This window comes from Chiloscyllium punctatum, chromosome 31 (genome assembly GCF_047496795.1).
Source record: "Chiloscyllium punctatum isolate Juve2018m chromosome 31, sChiPun1.3, whole genome shotgun sequence".
Classification (NCBI taxonomy): domain Eukaryota; kingdom Metazoa; phylum Chordata; class Chondrichthyes; order Orectolobiformes; family Hemiscylliidae; genus Chiloscyllium; species Chiloscyllium punctatum.
In genome coordinates, this window is record NC_092769.1 from 78,066,403 (window position 1) to 78,086,498 (window position 20,096).

General features: G+C 54.6%; 1 protein-coding gene across 1 annotated transcript in view; it reads right to left on the reverse strand.

Annotated features, from left to right (window-relative positions):
• Positions 1 to 544, reverse strand: part of pola2 (polymerase (DNA directed), alpha 2) — a 25,223-nt gene extending 24,679 nt beyond the window's left edge. Inside the window, exon 1 of the mRNA XM_072551258.1 lies at positions 444 to 544. Coding sequence (XP_072407359.1) covers positions 444 to 544 — 101 coding nt within the window. The remainder of the gene's footprint in view (positions 1 to 443) is intronic.
• Between the last annotated feature and the right edge of the window lie 19,552 nt (positions 545 to 20,096).

Consider the following 20,096-nt stretch of genomic DNA (forward strand, 5'->3'; position numbering starts at 1 on the left):
CCTCCTCCCTCCCTCCCTCCCTCCCTCTCTCCCTCCCCTCCCTCCCTCCCTCTCTCCCTCCCTCCCTCCCTCCCTCCCTCCCTCCCTCCCTCCCTCCCTCCCTCTCTCTCTCTCCCTCCCTCCCTCCCTCCCTCTCTCCCTCCCTCCCTCCCTCCTCCCTCCTCTCCTCCCTCCCTCCCTCCCTCCCTCCCTCCCTCCCTCCCTCCTCCCTCCCTCCCTCCCTCTCTCCCTCCCTCCCTCCCTCTCCCTCTCTCCCTCCCTCCCTCCCTCCCTCCCTCCCTCCCTCCCTCCCTCCCTCTCTCCCTCCCTCCCTCCCTCCCTCCCTCCCTCTCTCCCTCTCTCTCTCCCTCTCTCTCTCCCTCTCTCTCTCCCTCCCTCTCTCCCTCTCTCTCTCCCTCTCTCTCTCCCTCTCTCTCTCTCTCTCTCTCTTTTTTCACACTCACTTCTTCACAACATTCTGAATCACCGCCGCCATCTTCCCCGCTGCTGCCGTTACTGCGCCTGCGCCGACACCCTGCCGCCACGTGATCCGAGCGGAGCGCATGCGCAGCTCCGCCACCGCCCCCACGGTGGAGAGTGGAGATCCAGCGCCCTCAGGCGGTGCGGAGGAGAACTGAGGCCATAAGACATAGGAGTGGAAGTAAGGCCATTCGGCCCATCGAGTCCACTCCGCCATTCAATCATGGCTGATGGGCACTTCAGCTCCACTTACCCGCATTCTCCCCGTAGCCTTTAATTCCTCTAGACAACAAGAACCTATCAATCTCTGCCTTGAAGACAGTTAGCGTCCCGGCTTCCACTGCACTCTGTGGCAATGAATTCCACAGGCCCACCACTCTCTGGCTGAAGAAATGTCTCCGCATTTCTGTTCTGAAATGACCCCCTCTAATTCTAAGGCTGTGTCCACGGGTCCTAGTCTCCTCACCTAACAGAAACAATTTCCTAGCATCCACCCTTTCCAAGCCATGTATTATCTTGTACGTCTCTATTAAGTCTCCCCTTAATCTTCTAAACTCCAATGAATACAATCCCAGTATCCTCAGCCGTTCCTCATATGTTAGACCAACCATTCCAGGGATCATCCGTGTGAATCTCCGCTGGACACGTTCCAGTGCCAGTATGTCCTTCCTGAGGTGTGGGGACCAAAACTGGACACAGTACTCCAAATGGGCCCTAACCAGAGCTTTATAAAGTCTCAGTAGCACATTGCTGCTTTTATATTCCAACCCTCTTGAGATAAGAGAGAACATTGCATTCGCTTTCTTAATCACAGACTCAACCTGCATGTTGACCTTTAGATAATCCTCGACTAGCACTCCCAGATCCCTTTGTACTTTGGCTTTACGAATTTTCTCACCATTTAGAAAGTAGTCTGTGCTTTTATTCTTTTTCCCAAAGTGCAAGACCTCGCATTTGCTCACATTGAATTCCATCAGCCATTTCCTGGACCACTCTTCCAAACTGTTTAGATCCTTCTGCAGCCTCCCCACTTCCTCAGTACTACCTGCCTGTCCACCTAACTTTGTATCATCGGCAAACTTCGCTAGAATGCCTCCTAGTCCCTTCATCCAAATCATTAATATATAATGCGAACAGCTGTGGCCCCAGCACCGAACCCTGCGGGACACCGCTCGTCACCGGCTGCCATTCCGAAAAAGAACCTTTTATCCCAACTCTCTGCCTTCTATTAGACAGCCAATCCTCAATCCATCCCAGTAGCTCACCTCGAACACCATGGGCCCTCACCTTGCTCAGCAGCCTCCCGTGTGGCACCTTATCAAAGGCCTTTTGGAAGTCTACGTAGATAACATCCACTGGGTTTCCCTGGTCTAACCTACTTGTCACCACTTCAAAGAACTGCAACAGGTTTGTCAGGCACGACCTCCCCTTACTAAATCCATGTTGACTTGTTCTAATCCGACCCTGCTCTTCCAAGAATTTAGAAACCTCATCCTTAATGATGGTTCTAGAATTTTACCAACAACTGAGGTTAGGCTAATTGGCCTATAATTTTCCATCTTTTGTCTTGATCCTTTCTTGAACAAGGGGGTTACCACAACGATCTTCCAATCATCCGGGACTTTCCCTGACTCCAGTGACCTTTGAAAGTTCTCAACCAATGCCTCCGCTATTTCCTCAGCCACCTCCCTCAGAACTCTAGGGTGTATCCCATCGGGGCCAGGAGATTTATCAATTTTAAGAGCTTTTAGCTTTTCTAGCACTTTCTCTTTTTTAATGGCAACCATATTCAACTCAGCCCCCTGACTCCCTTTAATTTTTGGGATATTACTGATGTCTTCCACTGTGAAAACTGACGCAAAGTACTTGTTAAGTTCTCCTGCTATTTCCTTATCTCCCATCACTAGGCTTCCAGCATCAGTTTGAAGTGGCCCAATGTCTACTTTTGCCTGTCATTTGTTTCTTATGTACTGAAAGAAACTTTTACTATCATTTCTAATATTACTGGCTAGCCTACCTTCATATTTGATCCTCTCATTTCTTATTACACTCTTTGTTATCCTCTGTTTGCTTTTGTATCCTTCCCAATCTTCTGATTTCCCACTGTTCTTAGCCACTTTATAGGATCTCTCTTTTTCTTTAATACATTTCCTGACTTCCTTTGTGAGCCATGGTTGTCTAATCCCTCCCCGGTTAATCTTTCTTTTCTTGGGAATGAACCTCTGTACAGTGTCCTCAATTATACCTACAAACTCCTGCCATTTTTGCTCTACTGTCTTCCCGGTTAGCCTCTGCTTCCAGTCTATTTTAGTCAGTTCCTCTCTCATGCCTTCATAATTACCTTTATTCAACTGTAACACCATTACATCAGATTTTACCTTCTCCCTTTCAAACTCCAGACTGAACTCTACCATATTATGGTCACTACTTCCTAAGGGTTCCCTTACTTTAAGATCTTTTATAGAGTCTGGTTCATTGCAAAGCACTAGGTCCAGAATAGCCTGCTCCCTTGTGGGCTCCATGACAAGCTGTTCCAAAAAGCCATCCTGTAAGCATTCCATGAATTCCCTTTCTTTGGATCCACTAGCAACATTACCCAGTCCACCTGCATATTGAAGTCTCCCATGATCAATGTAATCTTGCCTTTCTGACATGCCTTCTCTATTTCCCGGTACATGTTGCGTCCCTGGTCCTGACCACTGTTAGAAGGTCTGTACATAACTCCGATTATGGTTTTTTTGCCTTTGTGGTTCCTCAATTCCACCCACACAGACTCCACATCATCCGACCCTATGCCATTGAGTGCCATAGATTTAATTTTGTTCTTAACTAACAAAGCAACCCCGTCCCCTCTGCCCACCTCCCTGTCTTTTCGATAAACTGTAAATCCTTGGATGTTTAACTGCCAGTCCTGACCCCCCTGTAACCACGTCTCTGTGATGCCTACCACATCATAATCATTCACGATGATCTGTGCCATTAGTTCATCTGCTTTGTTACGAATGCTACGAGCACTACGAGTGCCTTAATGCTAACATTCTTATCATTAGAGGTATTGGAAGTCATAAGATGTCCTAAGTTATCCTTCCTTTTTGCTGCATTCCCCGTCTGCCTCAAGTTTAAATCCGCCTGCACACATGCTATCCTGCAGCTTATCTTTCCATTTAACTCCATACTCCCTGTCGCTTTCACTTTCCCTTCCCCCCAACTCAGAAGTTTAAAGTCCTACTGACCACCCTATTTATCCTCTTCGCTAGAACATTGGTACCTGATCGGTTCAGGTGGAGACCGTCCCAACGGTACAGATCCCCCCCCTGTTCCAAAACTGATGCCAATGCCCCATGAAGTGGAATCCCTCTTTCCCACACCAATCCCTTAGCCACGTGTTTACTTCCCTAATTTTCTTGTCCCTATGCTAATTGGCACGTGGCTCGGGCAGTAATCCGGAGATTATGACCCTTGAGGACCTGTACTTCAATTTCCTTCCTAGTGCTCGATAATCCCCAAACAGGTCCTCCACCCTAGTCTTGCCTATGTTGTTAGTCCCAATGTGGACCACAACAACTGGATCCTCCCCCTCCCGTTCCAATATCCTTTCAAGCCGGTCGGAGATGTCCCGCACCCTGGCACCGGGCAGGCAACACACCACGCGAGACTCCCGATCCGGCTTGCAAAGGATACTATCTGTCCCCCTAATTATAGAAAGTCAGCAGAAGGTGCATTGACCTAGCGCCTGACATGCGCGGTGTCACATTCTCTCTGTCTACCACCAAACAAGTCCTTTGCAGTTTCAATCATCGATTGCACAGCACGATCCCACGGCAGCAATGATGTTAAGGAAGGAGACTGTGTCTAATTGTGGAGATCCCCCTCCATCCTCATACCAGGGAGGAGTCTCCATTGTCATAGTTTCTTCTCTGAGGGTCATGTCTGATTCAATGTGAACACGTGGCAGCATCCAGAGAAGGAAGACCGGAAAGCAGTGCCTGATCCAATCCTGGGATTTGCGATCACTCAGCTGCTTTCCCAGTCTTCCACCAATCCCAAACCCCCCCCCCCCCCCCAATCCATAACAGCCCCCTCTTTTGTTCCTGTGTTGAGAGAGTTAACCTTTACTCAATCGAATTATATGCGATTTTTTCGAAGAAGCTACAATCCAATCTCCTCTTCGGATCCCTACAATGTGGAAGCAGGCCATTCAGCCCATTGAGCCCACACCAATCCTCCACAGGGCATCCCACCCAATCAGCCTGCATTTCCCATGGCTAACCTGCACATCCCTGGTCACAATGGGCCAATTTAGCACGGCCAATCCACTTTAAACACACATCTTGGGACTATGCAATTATTGGGAGAAAGTGAGGACTGCAGATGCTGGAGACCAGAGTTCAAAAATGTGTTGCTGGAAAAGCGCAGCAGGTCAGGCAGCATCCGAGGAGCAGGAGAATCGACGTTTCTTCATTCCTGATGAAGGGTTTATGCCCGAAACATTGGAGTTCAATGTGGGTAAGTGTGAGGTGATTCACTTTGGTATGAGTAACAAAAAGATGGGGTACTGGGCTAATGGTCGGATACTTGGTAGTGTGGAAGAGCAGAGGGATCTTGGTGTCCATGTACACAGATCTCTGAAAGTTGCCACCCAGGTAAATAGTGCAGTGAAGAAGGCATATGGCGTACTGGCTTTTATTGGTAGAGGAATTGAGTTCCGGAGTCCTGAGGTCATGCTGCAGTTGTATAAGACTCTGGTGCGGCCGCATCTGGAGTATTGTGTGCAGTTTTGGTCGCCATACTATAGGAAGGATGTGGAGACACTGGAACGGGTGCAGAGGAGGTTTACCAGGATGTTGCCTGGCATGGTAGGAAGATCGTATGAGGAAAGGCTGAGGCACTTGGGGCTGTTTTCATTGGAGAAAAGAAGGTTTAGGGGTGACTTGATAGAGGTGTACAAGATGATTAGGGGGTTAGATAGGGTTGACAGTGAGAACCTTTTTCCACGTATGGAGTCAGCTATTACGAGGGGGCATAGCTTTAAATGAAGGGGGGGTAGATATAGGACTGATGTTAGGGGGAGATTCTTTACTCAGAGGAGTCATGAGTTCATGGAATGCCCTGCCAGTAGCAGTGGTGGACTCTCCCTCTTTATGGGCATTTAAACGGGCATTGGATATGCATATGGAGGATAGTGGGTTAGTGTAGGTTAGGTAGGCATGGATTGGCGCAACATCGAGGGCCAAAGGGCCTGTACTGCGCTGTATTCTTCTATGTTCTATGTACCCCTGACCCCTGGCCCCACCCCCCCACCCCTGACCCCGGCCCACCACCCCCTACCCCTGACCCCTGGCCCCACCCACCCACCCCTGACCCCCCGGCCCACGACCCCACGACCCACGACCCACCCACCCCTGACCCCCCGGCCCACGACCCACCACCCCTTACCCCTAACCCCTGGCCCCACCACCTCCCTACCCCTGACCCCCGACCCACAATCCCCTACCCCTGACCCCCGGCTCACCACCCCCTACCCCTGACCCCCAGCCCCACCACACCCCCTACCCCTGACCCCCAGCCCCACCACCCCCTACCTCTGACCCCCAGCCCCACCATCCCCTACCCATAACCCCTGGCCCCACCACCACCCCCTAACCCTGACCCCCGACCCACCACCCCCCTACCCCTGACCCCCGGCCCCACCACTCCCCTGACCCCTGACCCCCAGCCCCACCACCCCTACCCCTGACCCCTGACCCCCAATCCGACCACCCCCCCCTACCCCTGACCCCCGGCCCACCACCCCCTACCCATAACCCCTGGCCCCACCACTCCCCCTACCCCTGACCCCCGCCCACCACCCCCCCTACCCCTGACCCCCGGTCCCACCACTCCCCTGACCCCTGACCCCCAGCCCCACCACCCCTTCCCCTGACCCCTGACCCCTGACCCCCAATCCGACCACCCCCCTACCCCTGACCCCCGGCCCACCACCCCCTACCCCAACCCCTGGCCCCACCACACCCACTATCCCTGACCCCCGGCCCCACCACCCATACCCCTGACCCCACCACCCCTACCCCTGACCCCTGGCCCAACCACCCCACCACTGCTGACCCCTGACCCCCAGTCCCACCACCCCTACCCCGACTCCTGACCCCTGACCCCTGACCCCCAATCCGACCATCCCCCTACCCCTGACCCCACCACCGCCCTGCTCCTGACCCCCAGCCCCACCCCCCATCCCTGGCCCCCGGCCCCACCACTCCCCTGACCCCCGACCCCACCACCCCTGACCTCAGGCCCCACCATCCCCCGCTCCTGACCCCTGAACCCCAGCCCCACCAACCCCCTGCTCCTGACCCCCAGCCCCACTACCCCCTACCCCTGACCTCTGACCCCCAGCCCCACCACCTCCCTACCCCTGACCCCCGACCCCACCACCCCTGACCCCAGGCCCCACCATCCCCCTGCACCTGATCCCCGGCCGCACACCCACTACCCCTGACGCCCGGCCCCATCCCCTGACCCCTGACCCCCAGCCCCACCACCCCACCCCTGCCCCTTGACCCCCAGCCCCACCACCCCACCCCGACCCCTGACTCCCAGCCCCACCACCCTGTGCTCCTGACCCACAGCCCCACCACCACCCTGACCCCTGACCCCTAGCCCCACCACCCCCTGACCCCTGACCCACAGCCCCCCCGGCCCCACCACCCCCCCTACCCCTGACACCTAGCTCCACCACCCCCCCACCACCACCACCTAGTCCCACCACCCCCCTGACCCCTGACCCCTAGTCCCACCACCCCCTCTGCTCCTGACCCCAGCCCCGACCTCCTCTATACGCCCCACTTTGGGTGTGAGTGTTGGCCTGTGATTCAGTGAGTATCACAAACCCTGGAAGGGCATATCCTGGGAAGTACTGTCCGGGAGATGGATTCTCTCTGGGAATTCCCACTTGGCTACTGGAATTTCCTGGGTTTGCCACAATATCATCCAGAATCAACGCTGGACCACACTGAGAATGACCAGCCCAAAGTGCCCAGTGAGAGAATGACCCTTCCCCCCCCTTACCCATTCATTGGGGGCCAAGTGAGACCAGGACTGAGGCTTAAAAATGAAGGGTCCTTACAGAATGTACAGACTGGTCCCGAGGGAGTAATGTGCAAATGGGTGGTGTCAACTACATCTTGGAAGACTATTAAGGGCTAGTCTGAGAGAAACCCTTTGTCTGATTTGGTTTTGGTGACTCACTTCCGAAGAAGTCAGTCGAACAGTGACGAAACTGGAGGGGCATGGCCGAGTGGGAACGTTATACATGCTGACAACCAGGGAAGGGTAAGGCTTTCTCCAGAACACTATTACTGGAGCCAGATCAGTGAGGCTCACAATTCACATCGAGTCAATTTTACACCTGCAATTTTACCACCATCCCTGGGAAAGACTGATTTCAACTTGTTCCAGGGAATTTCCACTGTCTACACCCCCTCCCTATCTCTGTCACCCCCCTCTAGTCCCTACACCCCCTCCCTATCTCTGTAACCCCCCTCCAGCCCCTACACCCCCTCCCTATCTCTGTAACCCCCCTCCAGCCCCTACACCCCCTCCCTATCTCTGTAACCCCCCTCCAGCCCCTACACCCCCCTCCCTATCTCTGTAACCCCCCTCCACCCCCTCCCTATCTCTGTAACCCCCCTCCACCCCCTCCCTATCTCTGTAACCCCCCTCCAGCCCCTACACCCCCTCCCTATCTCTGTAACCCCCTCCAGCACCTACACCCCCTCCCTATCTCTGTAACCCCCCTCCAGCCCCTACACCCCCTCCCTATCTCTGTAACCCCCCTCCACCCCCTCCCTATCTCTGTACTCCCCTCCAGCCCCTCCACCCCCTCCCTATCTCTGTCACCCCCCTCCAGCCCCTACACCCCCTCCCTATCTCTGTCACCCCCTCCAGCCCCTACATCCCCTCCCTATCTCTGTCATCCCCCCCAGCCCCTATACCCCCTCCCGATCTCTGTAAACCCCTCCAGCCCCTACACCCCCTCCCTATCTCTGTACCCCCCCTCCAGTCCCTACACCCACTCCCTATCTCTGTAACCCCCTCCAGCCCCTACACCCCCTCCCTATCTCTGTAACCCCCTTCAGCCCCTACACTCCCTCCCTATCTCTGTCACCCTCTCCAGCCCCTACACCCCCTCCCTATCTCTGTAACCCCCTCCAGCCCCTACACCCCCTCCCCATCTCTGTACCCCCCTCCAGCCCCTACACCCCCTCCCTATCTCTGTAACCACCTCCAGCCCCGACACCCCCCTCCCTATCTCTGTAACCCCCTCCAGCCCCTACACCCCCTCCCTATCTCTGTAACCCTCTCCAGCCCCTACACCCCCTCCCTATCTCTGTCACCCCCTCCAGCCCCTACACTCCCTCCCTATCTCTGTAACCCCCTCCAGCCCCTACACCCCCCTCCCTATCTCTGTCACCCTCTCCAGCCCCTACACCCCCTCCCTATCTCTGTCATCCCCCCCAGCCCCTATACCCCCTCCCGATCTCTGTAACCCCCTCCAGCCCCTACACCCCCTCCCTATCTCTGTAACCCTCTCCAGCCCCTACACCCCCTCCCTATCTCTGTAACCCCCTCCAGCCCCTACACCCCCTCCCTATCTCTGTAACCCCCCTTCCAGCCCCTACACCCCCTCCCTATCTCTGTACCCCCCCCTCCAGCCCCTACACCCCCTCCCTATCTCTGTAACCCCCTTCAGCCCCTACACTCCCTCCCTATCTCTGTCACCCTCTCCAGCCCCTACACTCCCTCCCTATCTCTGTCACCCTCTCCAGCCCCTACACCCCCTCCCTATCTCTGTCACCCCCCTCCAGCCCCTACACCCCCTCCCTATCACTGTCACCCCCCTCCAGTCCCTACACCCCTTCCCTATCTCTGTAACCCCCTCCAGCCCCTACACCCCCTCCCTATCTCTGTAACCCCCTCCAGCCCCTACACCCTCTCCCTATCTCTGTAACCCCCTCCAGCCCCTACACCCCCTCCCTATCTCTGTCACCCCCCTCCAGCCCCTACACCCCCTCCCTATCTCTGTAACCCCCCTCCAGCCCCTACACCCCCTCCCTATCTCTGTAACCCCCTCCAGCCCCTACACCCCATCCCTATCTCTGTACCCCCCTCCAGCCCCTACACACCCTCCCTATCTCTGTAACCCCCTCCAGCCCCTACACCCCCTCCCTATCTCTGTAACCCCCTCCATCCCCTACACCCCCTCCCTATCTCTGTCACCCTCTCCAGCCCCTACACCCCCTCCCTATCTCTGTCATCCCCCCTCCAGCCCCTATACCCCCTCCCGATCTCTGTAACCCCCTCCAGCCCCTACACCCTCTCCCCTTCTCTGTACCCCCCCTCCAGTCCCTACACCCCCTCCCTATCTCTGTAACCCCCCTCCAGCCCCTACACCCCCTCCCTATCTCTGTAACCCCCTCCAGCCCCTACACTCTCTCCCTATCTCTGTAACCCCCCTCCAGCCCCTACACCCCTTCCCTATCTCTGTCACCCCCCTCCAGTCCCTACACCCCCTCCCTATCTCTGTAACCCCCTCCAGCCCCTACACTCTCTCCCTATCTCTGTACCCCCCCTCCAGCCCCAATACCCCCTCCATATCTCTGTCACCCCCCTCCAGCCCCTACACCCCCTCCCTATCTCAGTAACCCCCTCCAGCCCCTACACTCCCTCCCTATCTCTGTAACCCCCTCCAGCCCCTACACCCTCTCCCTATCTCTGTAACCCCCCTCCAGCCCCTACACCCCCTCCCTATCTCTGTCACCCCCCCTCCAGTCCCTACACCCCCTCCCTATCTCTGTAACCCCCTCCGGCCCCTACACTCTCTCCCTATCTCTGTAACCCCCCTCCAGCCCTACACCCCCTCCCTATCTCTGTCACCCCCCCTCCAGACCCTACACCCCCTCCCTATCTCTGTAACCCCCTCCAGCCCCTACACCCCCTCCCTATCTCTGTAACCCCCCTTCCAGCCCCTACACCCCCTCCCTATCTCTGTAACCCCCCTCCAGCCCCTACACCTCCTCCCTATCTCTGTAACCCCCCTCCAGCCCCTACACCCACTCCCTATCTCTGTAACCCCCCTCCAGCCCCTACACCCCCTCCCTATCTCTGTAACCCCCTCCAGCCCCTACACCCCCTCCCTATCTCTGTAACCCCCTCCAGCCCCTACACCCCCTCCCTATCTCTGTAACCCCCCTTCCAGCCCCTACACCCCCTCCCTATCTCTGTAACCCCCCTCCAGCCCCTACACCCCCTCCCTATCTCTGTAACCCCCTTCAGCCCCGACACCCCCTCCCTATCTCTGTAACCCCCTCCAGCCCTTACACCCCCTCCCTATCTCTGTAACCCCCCTTCCAGCCCCTACACCCCCTCCCTATCTCTGTAACCCCCCTCCAGCCCCTACACCCCCTCCCTATCTCTGTAACCCCCCTCCAGCCCCTACACCCCCTCCCTATCTCTGTAACCCCCCTCCAGCCCCTACACCCCCTCCCTATCTCTGTAACCCCCTCCCTATCTCTGTAACCCCCTCCTGCCCCTACACCCCCTCCCTATCTCTGTAACCCCCTCCAGCCCCTACACCCCCTCCCTATCTCTGTAACCCCCTCCAGCCCCTACACCCCCCTCCCTATCTCTGTAACCCCCTCCAGCCCCTACACCCCCCTCCCTATCTCTGTAACCCCCTCCTGCCCCTACACCCCCTCCCTATCTCTGTAACCCCCTCCAGCCCCTACACCCCCCTCCCTATCTCTGTAACCCCCTCCTGCCCCTACACCCCCTCCCTATCTCTGTAACCCCCTCCAGCCCCTACACCCCCTCCCTATCTCTGTAACCCCCCTCCAGCCCCTACACCCCCTCCCAATCTCTGTAACCCCCCTCCAGCCCCTACACCCCCTCCCTATCTCTGTAACCCCCTCCAGCCCCTACACCCCCTCCCTATCTCTGTAACCCCCCTCTAGCCCCTACACCCCCTCCCTATCTCTGTAACCCCCTCCAGCCCCTACACCCCCTCCCTATCTCCGTAAGCCCCTCCAGCCCCTACACCCCCCTCCCTATCTCTGTAACCCCCTCCAGTCCCCACACCCCCTCCCTATCTCTGTAACCCCCTCCAGCCCCTACACCCCCTCCCTATCTCTGTAACCCCCTCCAGCCCCTACACCCCCCTCCCTATCTCTGTAACCCCCTCCAGCCCCTACACCCCCTCCCTATCTCTGTAACCCCCTCCAGCCCCTACACCCCCCTCCCTATCTCTGTAACCCCCTCCAGCCCCTACACCCCCCTCCCTATCTCTGTAACCCCCTCCAGCCCCTACACCCCCTCCCTATCTCTGTAACCCCCTCCAGCCCCTACACCCCCTCCCTATCTCTGTAACCCCCTCCAGCCCCTACACCCCCCTCCCTATCTCTGTAACCCCCTCCAGCTCCTACACCCCCTCCCTATCTCTGTAACCCCCTCCAGCCCCTACACCCCCTCCCTATCTCTGTAACCCCCTCCAGACCTTACACCCCCTCCCTATCTCTGTAACCCCCTCCAGCCCCTACACCCCCTCCCTATCTCTGTAACCCCCCTCTGCCCCCTACTCCCCCTCCCTATCTCTGTAACCCCCCTCTGCCCCCTACTCCCCCTCCCTATCTCTGTAACCCCCTCCAGCCCCTACACCCCCTCCCTATCTCTGTAACCCCCCTCTGCCCCCTACACCCCCTCCCTGTCTCTATAACCCCCTCCAGCCCCTACATCCCCTCCCTATCTCTTTAACCCCCTCCAGTCCCTACACCCCCTCCCTATCTCTGTAACCCCCTCCAGCCCCTACACCCCCCTCCCTATCTCTGTAACCCCCTCCAGTCCCTACACCCCCTCCCTATCTCTGTAACCCCCTCCAGCCCCTACACCCCCTCCCTATCTCTGTAACCCCCTCCAGCCCCTACTCCCCCTCCCTATCTCTGTAACCCCCTCCAGCCCCTACTCCCCCTCCCTATCTCTGTAACCCCCTCCAGCCCCTACACCCCCTCCCTATCTCTGTAACCCCCTCCAGCCCCTACACCCCCTCCCTATCCCTGTTTCCTGAATCTCTCTTCTTTTCCCTCAGATGCTGTTTGTAACTGCTCAGTGACCAAGTCTTTGGCCTCCTGGTGTTGGTAACTCTTTGTTTGATTTGAGGATCAGTCCTGTGAGCTGCCTGGGGGTAATTTGGGGGTAATTTGCTCCTTTATTTACCTGCTCAGTGTGACCACAGGTTTGGGATAAGCCCCTGTTCCTTGATTGGATGCCTGGGATGAAGGTTAGAAAGGATCAGTTTCATCAGATGATTGAGTGTCTTTGTACTGGGGGGGAGGGTTGCTGGCCTGAGTTATCTCTGCCTCCCCAACTCCCTCCCCCCCCCCATGTAGAGAAGCTTGTCCCAGCATCCCCCCACCCCCCCCCAGCCTGACATACCGACTGAGAGTGGGTCACCACTGAGTAAAGGAATTGGAACGTCATGTTGGGGTTGTACAGGACATAGGTGTAGCCTCGTCTGGAATACTGTGCCCAGTCCTGGTCTCCCTGTTACAGGAAGGATATTATTAAACTGGAGAGGGGGTCAGAACAGATTTACCAGGATGTTGCCGGGAATGGAGGGTATAAATGCTAAGGAGAGGCTGGGAGCCCAGACGGCTGGGGAGAGGAGGTGGGGGTGACCCTTATAGAGGTTTATAAAATAATGAAACATAAATAAGGTGAATAGTAATGGTCTTTTCTCTATGGTGGGGAGTTCAAACCCAATGGGTGTGGGTTTAAGGTGAGAGGAGAAAGATTTTAAAGGGACTTGAGGGGTAAGATTTTTCACACAGAGAGTGATTTGTGTGGGGAATGAACTGTCAGAGGAAGAGGTGAATGTGGCTGAGGTTATAATGTTTAAAAGATATTTGTATGGGCACATGAACCACCCGACGAAGGAGCGACACTCCGAAAGCTAGTGCTTCCAACTATAACCTGGTGTTGTGTGATTTTTACAAATGAATAGGGAAGGCTTAGAGGCTCCTGCTCCTCGGATGATGCCTGAACTAGAATCTCATCTAGAATCTGGTTGCCAGCATCTGCAGTCCTTGTTTTTACTTCGAGGGATATGGGCCGAACACGGGCAATGGGACTCAGTTTCGTTTGGGAAGTTTGGTCGGTGGATGAGCTGGACAATAGGGGCTGGTTCCACGCTGTGTGCCTGGGTCCCTGCCTTAGACCAGGAAACAAAAGGGGGAATTACTCCCTGTGGGTCTCAGAGGAAGGAAGGGGCAGCGAGAGGGTCAAATACAGCCCAGGCTGAGGGGAGCCAGGGAGTATGGGATGGTCACTCAGCACCGAGTCACAGTGTTGGAAATTCAGGTTTCTCCCCTTTGGACAGAGATGAGGAGAAATATTTTCTCTGAAGGTTTTACCCTTTGGAATCTCAGCCTCAAGTGGTCTTGGAGGCAGGGTCATTGAATATTTTTAAGGCAGAGGTAGATAGACTTTTCTTCTGAAAGGGTATCAGAGGTTACTGGGATAGATGGAAATGTGGAATGCAAATTATAAACAGATCAGCCATGATCTTATTGAACGGTGGAGCAGGCTCGAGGGGCTGAATGGCCTCCTGCTGTTCCTCCCTCCTCTGTCACACAATGACGTCAGCCCAGGACCTCACAGTGAACAACAACCTGTATTTACAGGGAAGGAGAAAATCGAACCAGTATTCGGCCATTCGGCCCTGCCAGCCTGCTCCCCCATTCAGTATGGTCACAGCTGATCATCCAACTCTGCTCTCTGTTCCTGCTTTCTCCCTCCCCATACCCTTCAGCCCTCAGAACTGGATCAGATTCCTTCTTGAAAATGGTCAATGTTTTGGCCTCAATTGCTTTCTGTGGCAGGGACTTCCCCAGGCCCCCCACCCTCTGGGGGGAGATGGTCCTCAGTATCTCAGTGGAACCCATCCCTTCTACAAGCTGCAGCCCTGACTGCGTTCCTTCAGCCTCTCCCAGAGATGGGATTTTGGTCCCCAAATGCTTTCATCTCCAGGAAGGTCCTCTGTGGGCATTTAAACAGCTGACTGGGGTGGCACAGTGGGTTAGCACTGCTGCCTCCCAGCGCCAAGGACCTGGGTTCAATCCCACCCTCAGGCTCCTGGCTGTGTAGAATTTGCACATTCTCCCCGTGTCTGTGTGGGTTTCCTCCCACAGTCCAAACATGTGCAGGTCAGTGAGGTGGTCTACTTGTGCTAAACTGTCCCATACTGTGCAGGCCAGGTGGGTGGGTTAGCCCTGGGAAATACAGGGTACTGTGATGATTGTTGGAGGGTTGGTGTAAACCTGATGGGCTGAATGGCCTCCTTCCACACTCTAGGAATTCTTCAGAAAACTGACTTTGCATGTCATGCTTTCTTGTATCAGTAATGTATTCTTATCTGTTCAGGACAGATGGATGTTTTATTTACTGAAATAACCCAGACTGTTCTCTGAGATAGACAACACCGGTTTGATGGGCCGAATGCTTCCCTGTACCCTTCTCTGATTTCAATGGATTTGATATACCCAAAGGCTGGAGGCAGGTCTTGCTTGTAGGGTGTGGAATAGGCTGTGATAGTGCTGGGTTACCCTGTCTCTCTGTGAAATAGAAAGCTGTTTCCTCCATTCAGTTACAACGTTGGCTTCATCGAATTGAGGTGAATGTCTTCAGTTGTGAGGAAGGGTCACCGAACCCGAAACGTGAACTCTGATTTCTCTTCACAGATCCTGCCAGACCTGCTGAGTTTTTGCAGTAACCCCCGGTTTTGTTTCTGATTTCCAGCAGCTGCAGTTCTTTTGGTTTTTATTAAGAATATATCGTGCCACGACAGTTTAATCACTTGCAGGAGCGATTCCTGCAAACCTGCATGCTAGGATGCATGAAGCACTTGCAATATAAATGACCAGTGGGTTTGGCCACTTCACTGCTACCTTGGTGCAGGGACGCTGTAATGAACTCTGACTAACTTTTGTTTGATTATATCAAATGTAACGAGATTCCATGATTTGTGATGGTTCACCTCATCTGACGATGAAGCAGTGCTCTGACAGCTTGGAATTTCAAATAAACTGGTTGTCACCCCTTAAGCTGGAGTTATGTGACTTCTGACTTAGTAAGTTTGCAGATGACACCAAAATTGGAGGTGTAGTGGACAGTGAAGAAGGTTACCTCAGACTACAACAGGATCTGGACCAGATGGGCCAATGGGCTGAGGAGTGGCAGATGGAGTTGCCATCACAAAAGAGAAAGTGCTAAAAAAGCTAAAAGCTCTTAAAATTGAGAAATCTCCTGTCCCCGATGGGCTACATCCTAGAGTTCTGAGGGAGGTGGCTGAGGAAATAGCGGAGTTGTTGGTTGAGATCCTTCAAGGGTCACTGGAGTCAGGGAAAGTCCCGGATGATTGGAAGATCACTGTTGTAACCCCATTGTTCAAGAAAGGATCAAGACAAAAGATGGAAAATTATAGGCCAATTAGCCTAACCTCAGTTGTTGGTAAAATTCTAGAATCCAGCATTAAGGATGAGGTTTCTAAATTCTTAGAAGAGCAGAGTCTGATTAGAACAAATCAGCATGGATTTAGTAAAGGGGAGGTCGTGCCTGACAAACCTGTTGGAGTTCTGTGAAGAGGTGGCAAGTAGGTTAGACCAGGGAAACCCAGTGGATGTGGTCTATTTAGACTTCCAAAAGGCCTTTGATAAGGTGCCACACGGGAGGCTGCTGAGCAAGGTGAGGGCCCATGGTGTTCGAGGTGAGCTGCTGGGATGGATTGAGGATTGGCTGTCTAACAGAAGGCAGAGAGTTGGGATAAAAGGTTCTTTTTCGGAATGGCAGCCGGTGACGAGCGGTGTCCCGCAGGGTTCGGTGCTGGGGCCACAGCTGTTCGCATTATATATTAATGATTTGGATGAGGGAACCGGGGGCATTCTAGCAAAGTTTGCCGATGATACGAAGTTAGGTGGACAGGCAGGTAGTACTGAGGAAGTGGGGAGGCTACAGAAGGATCTAGACAGGTTGGGAGAGTGGTCCAGGAAATGGCTGATGGAATCAACGTGAGCAAATGCGAGGTCTTGCACTTTGGCAAAAAGAATAAAAGCACAGACTACTTTCTAAATGGTGAGAAAATTAATAAAGCCAAAGCACAAAGGGATCTGGGAGTGCTAGTCGAGGATTCTCTCAAGGTAAACATGCAGGTTGAGTCTGTGATTAAGAAAGCGAATGCAATGTTGTCTCTTATCTCAAGAGGGTTGGAATATAAAAGCAGAGATGTACTACTAAAACTTTATAAAGCTCTGGTTAGGCCCCATTTGGAGTACTGTGTCCAGTTTTGGTCCCCACACCTCAGGAAGGACATACTGGCACTGGAACGTGTCCAGCGGAGATTCACACGGATGATCCCTGGAATGGTAGGTCTAGCATATGAGGAACGGCTGAGGATACTGGGATTGTATTCATTGGAGTTTAGAAGATTAAGGGGAGACTTAATAGAGACGTACAAAATAATACATGGCTTGGAAAAGGTGGATGCTAGGAAATTGTTTCCGTTAGGTGAGGAGACTAGGACCCGTGGACACAGCCTTGGAATCAGAGGGGGTAAATTCAGAACAGAAATACGGAGACATTTCTTCAGCCAGAGAGTGGTGGGCCTGTGGAATTCATTGCCGCAGAGTGCAGTGGAGGCTGGGACGCTAACTGTCTTCAAGGCAGAGATTGATAGATTCTTGTTGTCTCGAGGAATTAAAGGCTACGGGGAGAATGGGGATAAGTGGAGTTGAAAATGCCCATCAGCCATGATTGAATGGCGGAGTGGACTCGATGGGCCGAATGGCCTTACTTCCACTACTGTGTCCTTATGGTCTTATGGAGTTTAATTCAGATAAATGTGAGGTGCTGCATTTTGGAAAGGCGAATCAGGGCAGGACTTATCCACTTAATGGTAAGGTCCTGGGGAGTGTTGCTGAACATAGACACCTGGGAGAGCAGGTTAATAGTTTCTTGAAAGTGGAGTGGCAGGTAAACAAGACGTGTGATGTATCCAGATTTTCAAAAGGTCTTCAACAAGGTGCGCACAAGAAGCTTGCAGCATAAGACAAGGATGCATGGTGTTAGGAGTAGAGTATTAGCATCGATTTAGAGGATTGGTTGACTAACAGGAAACAAAGAGTGGGGATAATGAGTGCTATTCTGATTGGTAATCAGTAATTAGTGGATTAGTGGTGCTGGAAGAGCACAGCAGTTCAGGCAGCATCCAAGTAGCTTCGAAATTGACGTTTCGGGCAAAAGCCCTTCATCAGGAATCAGTAATTAGTGGTGTGCCTCAGGGATCAGTGTTGGGACCACAATTGTTCATAATTTATAGAGATGAATTGGGGTTGGGGACCATGTGTAGTGTGTCAAAGTTTACAGATGGCACTAAGATGAGTGGCAGAGTAAAGTGTGCAGGCGACTGTGAAACTTTGCAAAGAAACATCAATACTTTCAGTGAATGGGCAAATGTCTGGCAGATGGAATAATGTTCCTCAGCACCCTCCGACTGTCCCTCACTCCCTCATCACCCTCTGTCTATCCTCACTCCTCATCACCCTCTGACTGTCCCTCACTCCCTCATCACCCTCTGTCTATCCCTCACTCCCTCATCACCCTCTGACTGTCCCTCACTCCCTCATCACCCTCTGTCTGTCCCTCACTCCCTCTCTCTGTCCCTCACTCCCTCTGCACCCTCTGACTGTCCCTCACATCCCCTCTGCACCCTCTCTCTGTCCCTCACTCCCTCTGCACCCTCTCTCTGTCCCTCACTCCCTCTGCACCCTCTCTCTGTCCCTCACTCCCTCTCTCTGTCCCTCACTCCCTCAGCACCCTCTCTCTGTCCCTCACTCCCTCATCACCCTCTCTCTGTCCCTCACTCCTCTCTCTGTCCCTCACTCCCTCAGCACCCTCTGTCTATCCCTCACTCCCTCTGCACCCTCTCTCTGTCCCTCACTCCCTCTGCACCCTCTGTCTATCCCTCACTCCCTCTGCACCCACTCTCTGTCCCTCACTCCCTCATCACCCTCTGTCTGTCCCTCACTCCTCATCACCCTCTGTCTGTCCCTCACTCCCTCATCACCCTCTGTCTATCCCTCACTCCCTCAGCAACCCTCTCTCTGTCCCTCACTCCCTCATCACCCTCTGTCTGTCCCTCACTCCCTGATCACCCTCTGACTGTCCCTCACTCCCTCAGACTGTCCCTCACTCCCTCATCACCCACTGTCTGTCCCTCACTCCCTCTGTCTGTCCCTCACTCCCTCATCACCCTCTGTCTGTCCCTCACTCCCTCTGCACCCTCAGACTGTCCCTCACTCCCTCATCACCCACTGTCTGTCCCTCACTCCCTCTCTCTGTCCCTCACTCCCTCATCACCCTCTGTCTGTCCCTCACTCCCTCATCACCCTCTGACTGTCCCTCACTCCCTCTGCACCCCTCTGTCTATCCCTCACTCCCTCATCACCCTCTGTCTGTCCCTCACTCCCTCTGTCTGTCCCTCACTCCCTCTGCACCCTCAGACTGTCCCTCACTCCCTCATCACCCACTGTCTGTCCCTCACTCCCTCTGTCTGTCCCTCACTCCCTCAGCACCCTCTCTCTGTCCCTCACTCCCTCTGCACCCTCTGTCTATCCCTCACTCCCTCTGTCTGTCCCTCACTCCCTCTGCACCCTCAGACTGTCCCTCACTCCCTCATCACCCACTGTCTGTCCCTCACTCCCTCTGTCTGTCCCTCACACCCTCAGCACCCTCTGTCTGTCCCTCACTCCCTCATCACCCTCTGTCTGTCCCTCACTCCCTCTGTCTGTCCCTCACTCCCTCTGCACCCTCTGTCTGTCCCTCACTCCCTCTGTCTGTCCCCTCACTCCCTCTGCACCCTCAGACTGTCCCTCACTCCCTCATCACCCACTGTCTGTCCCTCACTCCCTCTGCACCCTCTGTCTGTCCCTCACTCCCTCATCACCCTCTGTCTGTCCCTCATTCCCTCTGACTGTCCCTCACTCACTCTGCACCCTCAGATTGTCCCTCACTCCCTCAGCACCCTCTGTCTGTCCCTCACTCCCTCTTCACCCTCTGTCTGTGCCTCATTCCCTCAGCACCTTCTCTCTGTCCCTCACTCCCTCAGCATCCTCTGATTGTGCTTCACTCCCTCAGCACTCTCTGTCTGTCATTTACTCCCTCAGCACACTCTGTCTGTCCCTCTCTCCCTCATCACCCTCTGTCTGTCCTCACTCCCTCAGCATCCTCTATCCCTCATTCCCTCTGCACCCTCTGTCTGTGCCTCATTCCCTCAGCACCCTCTCTCTGTCCCTCATCCCTCTGTCTGTCCCTCACTCCCTCTGTCTGTCCCTCACTTCCGCTGCACCTCAGACTGTGCCTCACTCTCTCATCTCCCTCTGTCTATCCCTCACTCCTCAGCACCCTCTGTCTATCTCTCACTCCCTCAGCACCTTCTGTCTGTCCCTCACTCCCTCAACACCCTCTCTCTGTCTCTCACTCCCTCAGCACCTTCTGTCTGTTCCTCACTCCCTCAGCACCCTCTGTCTGTCCCTCAC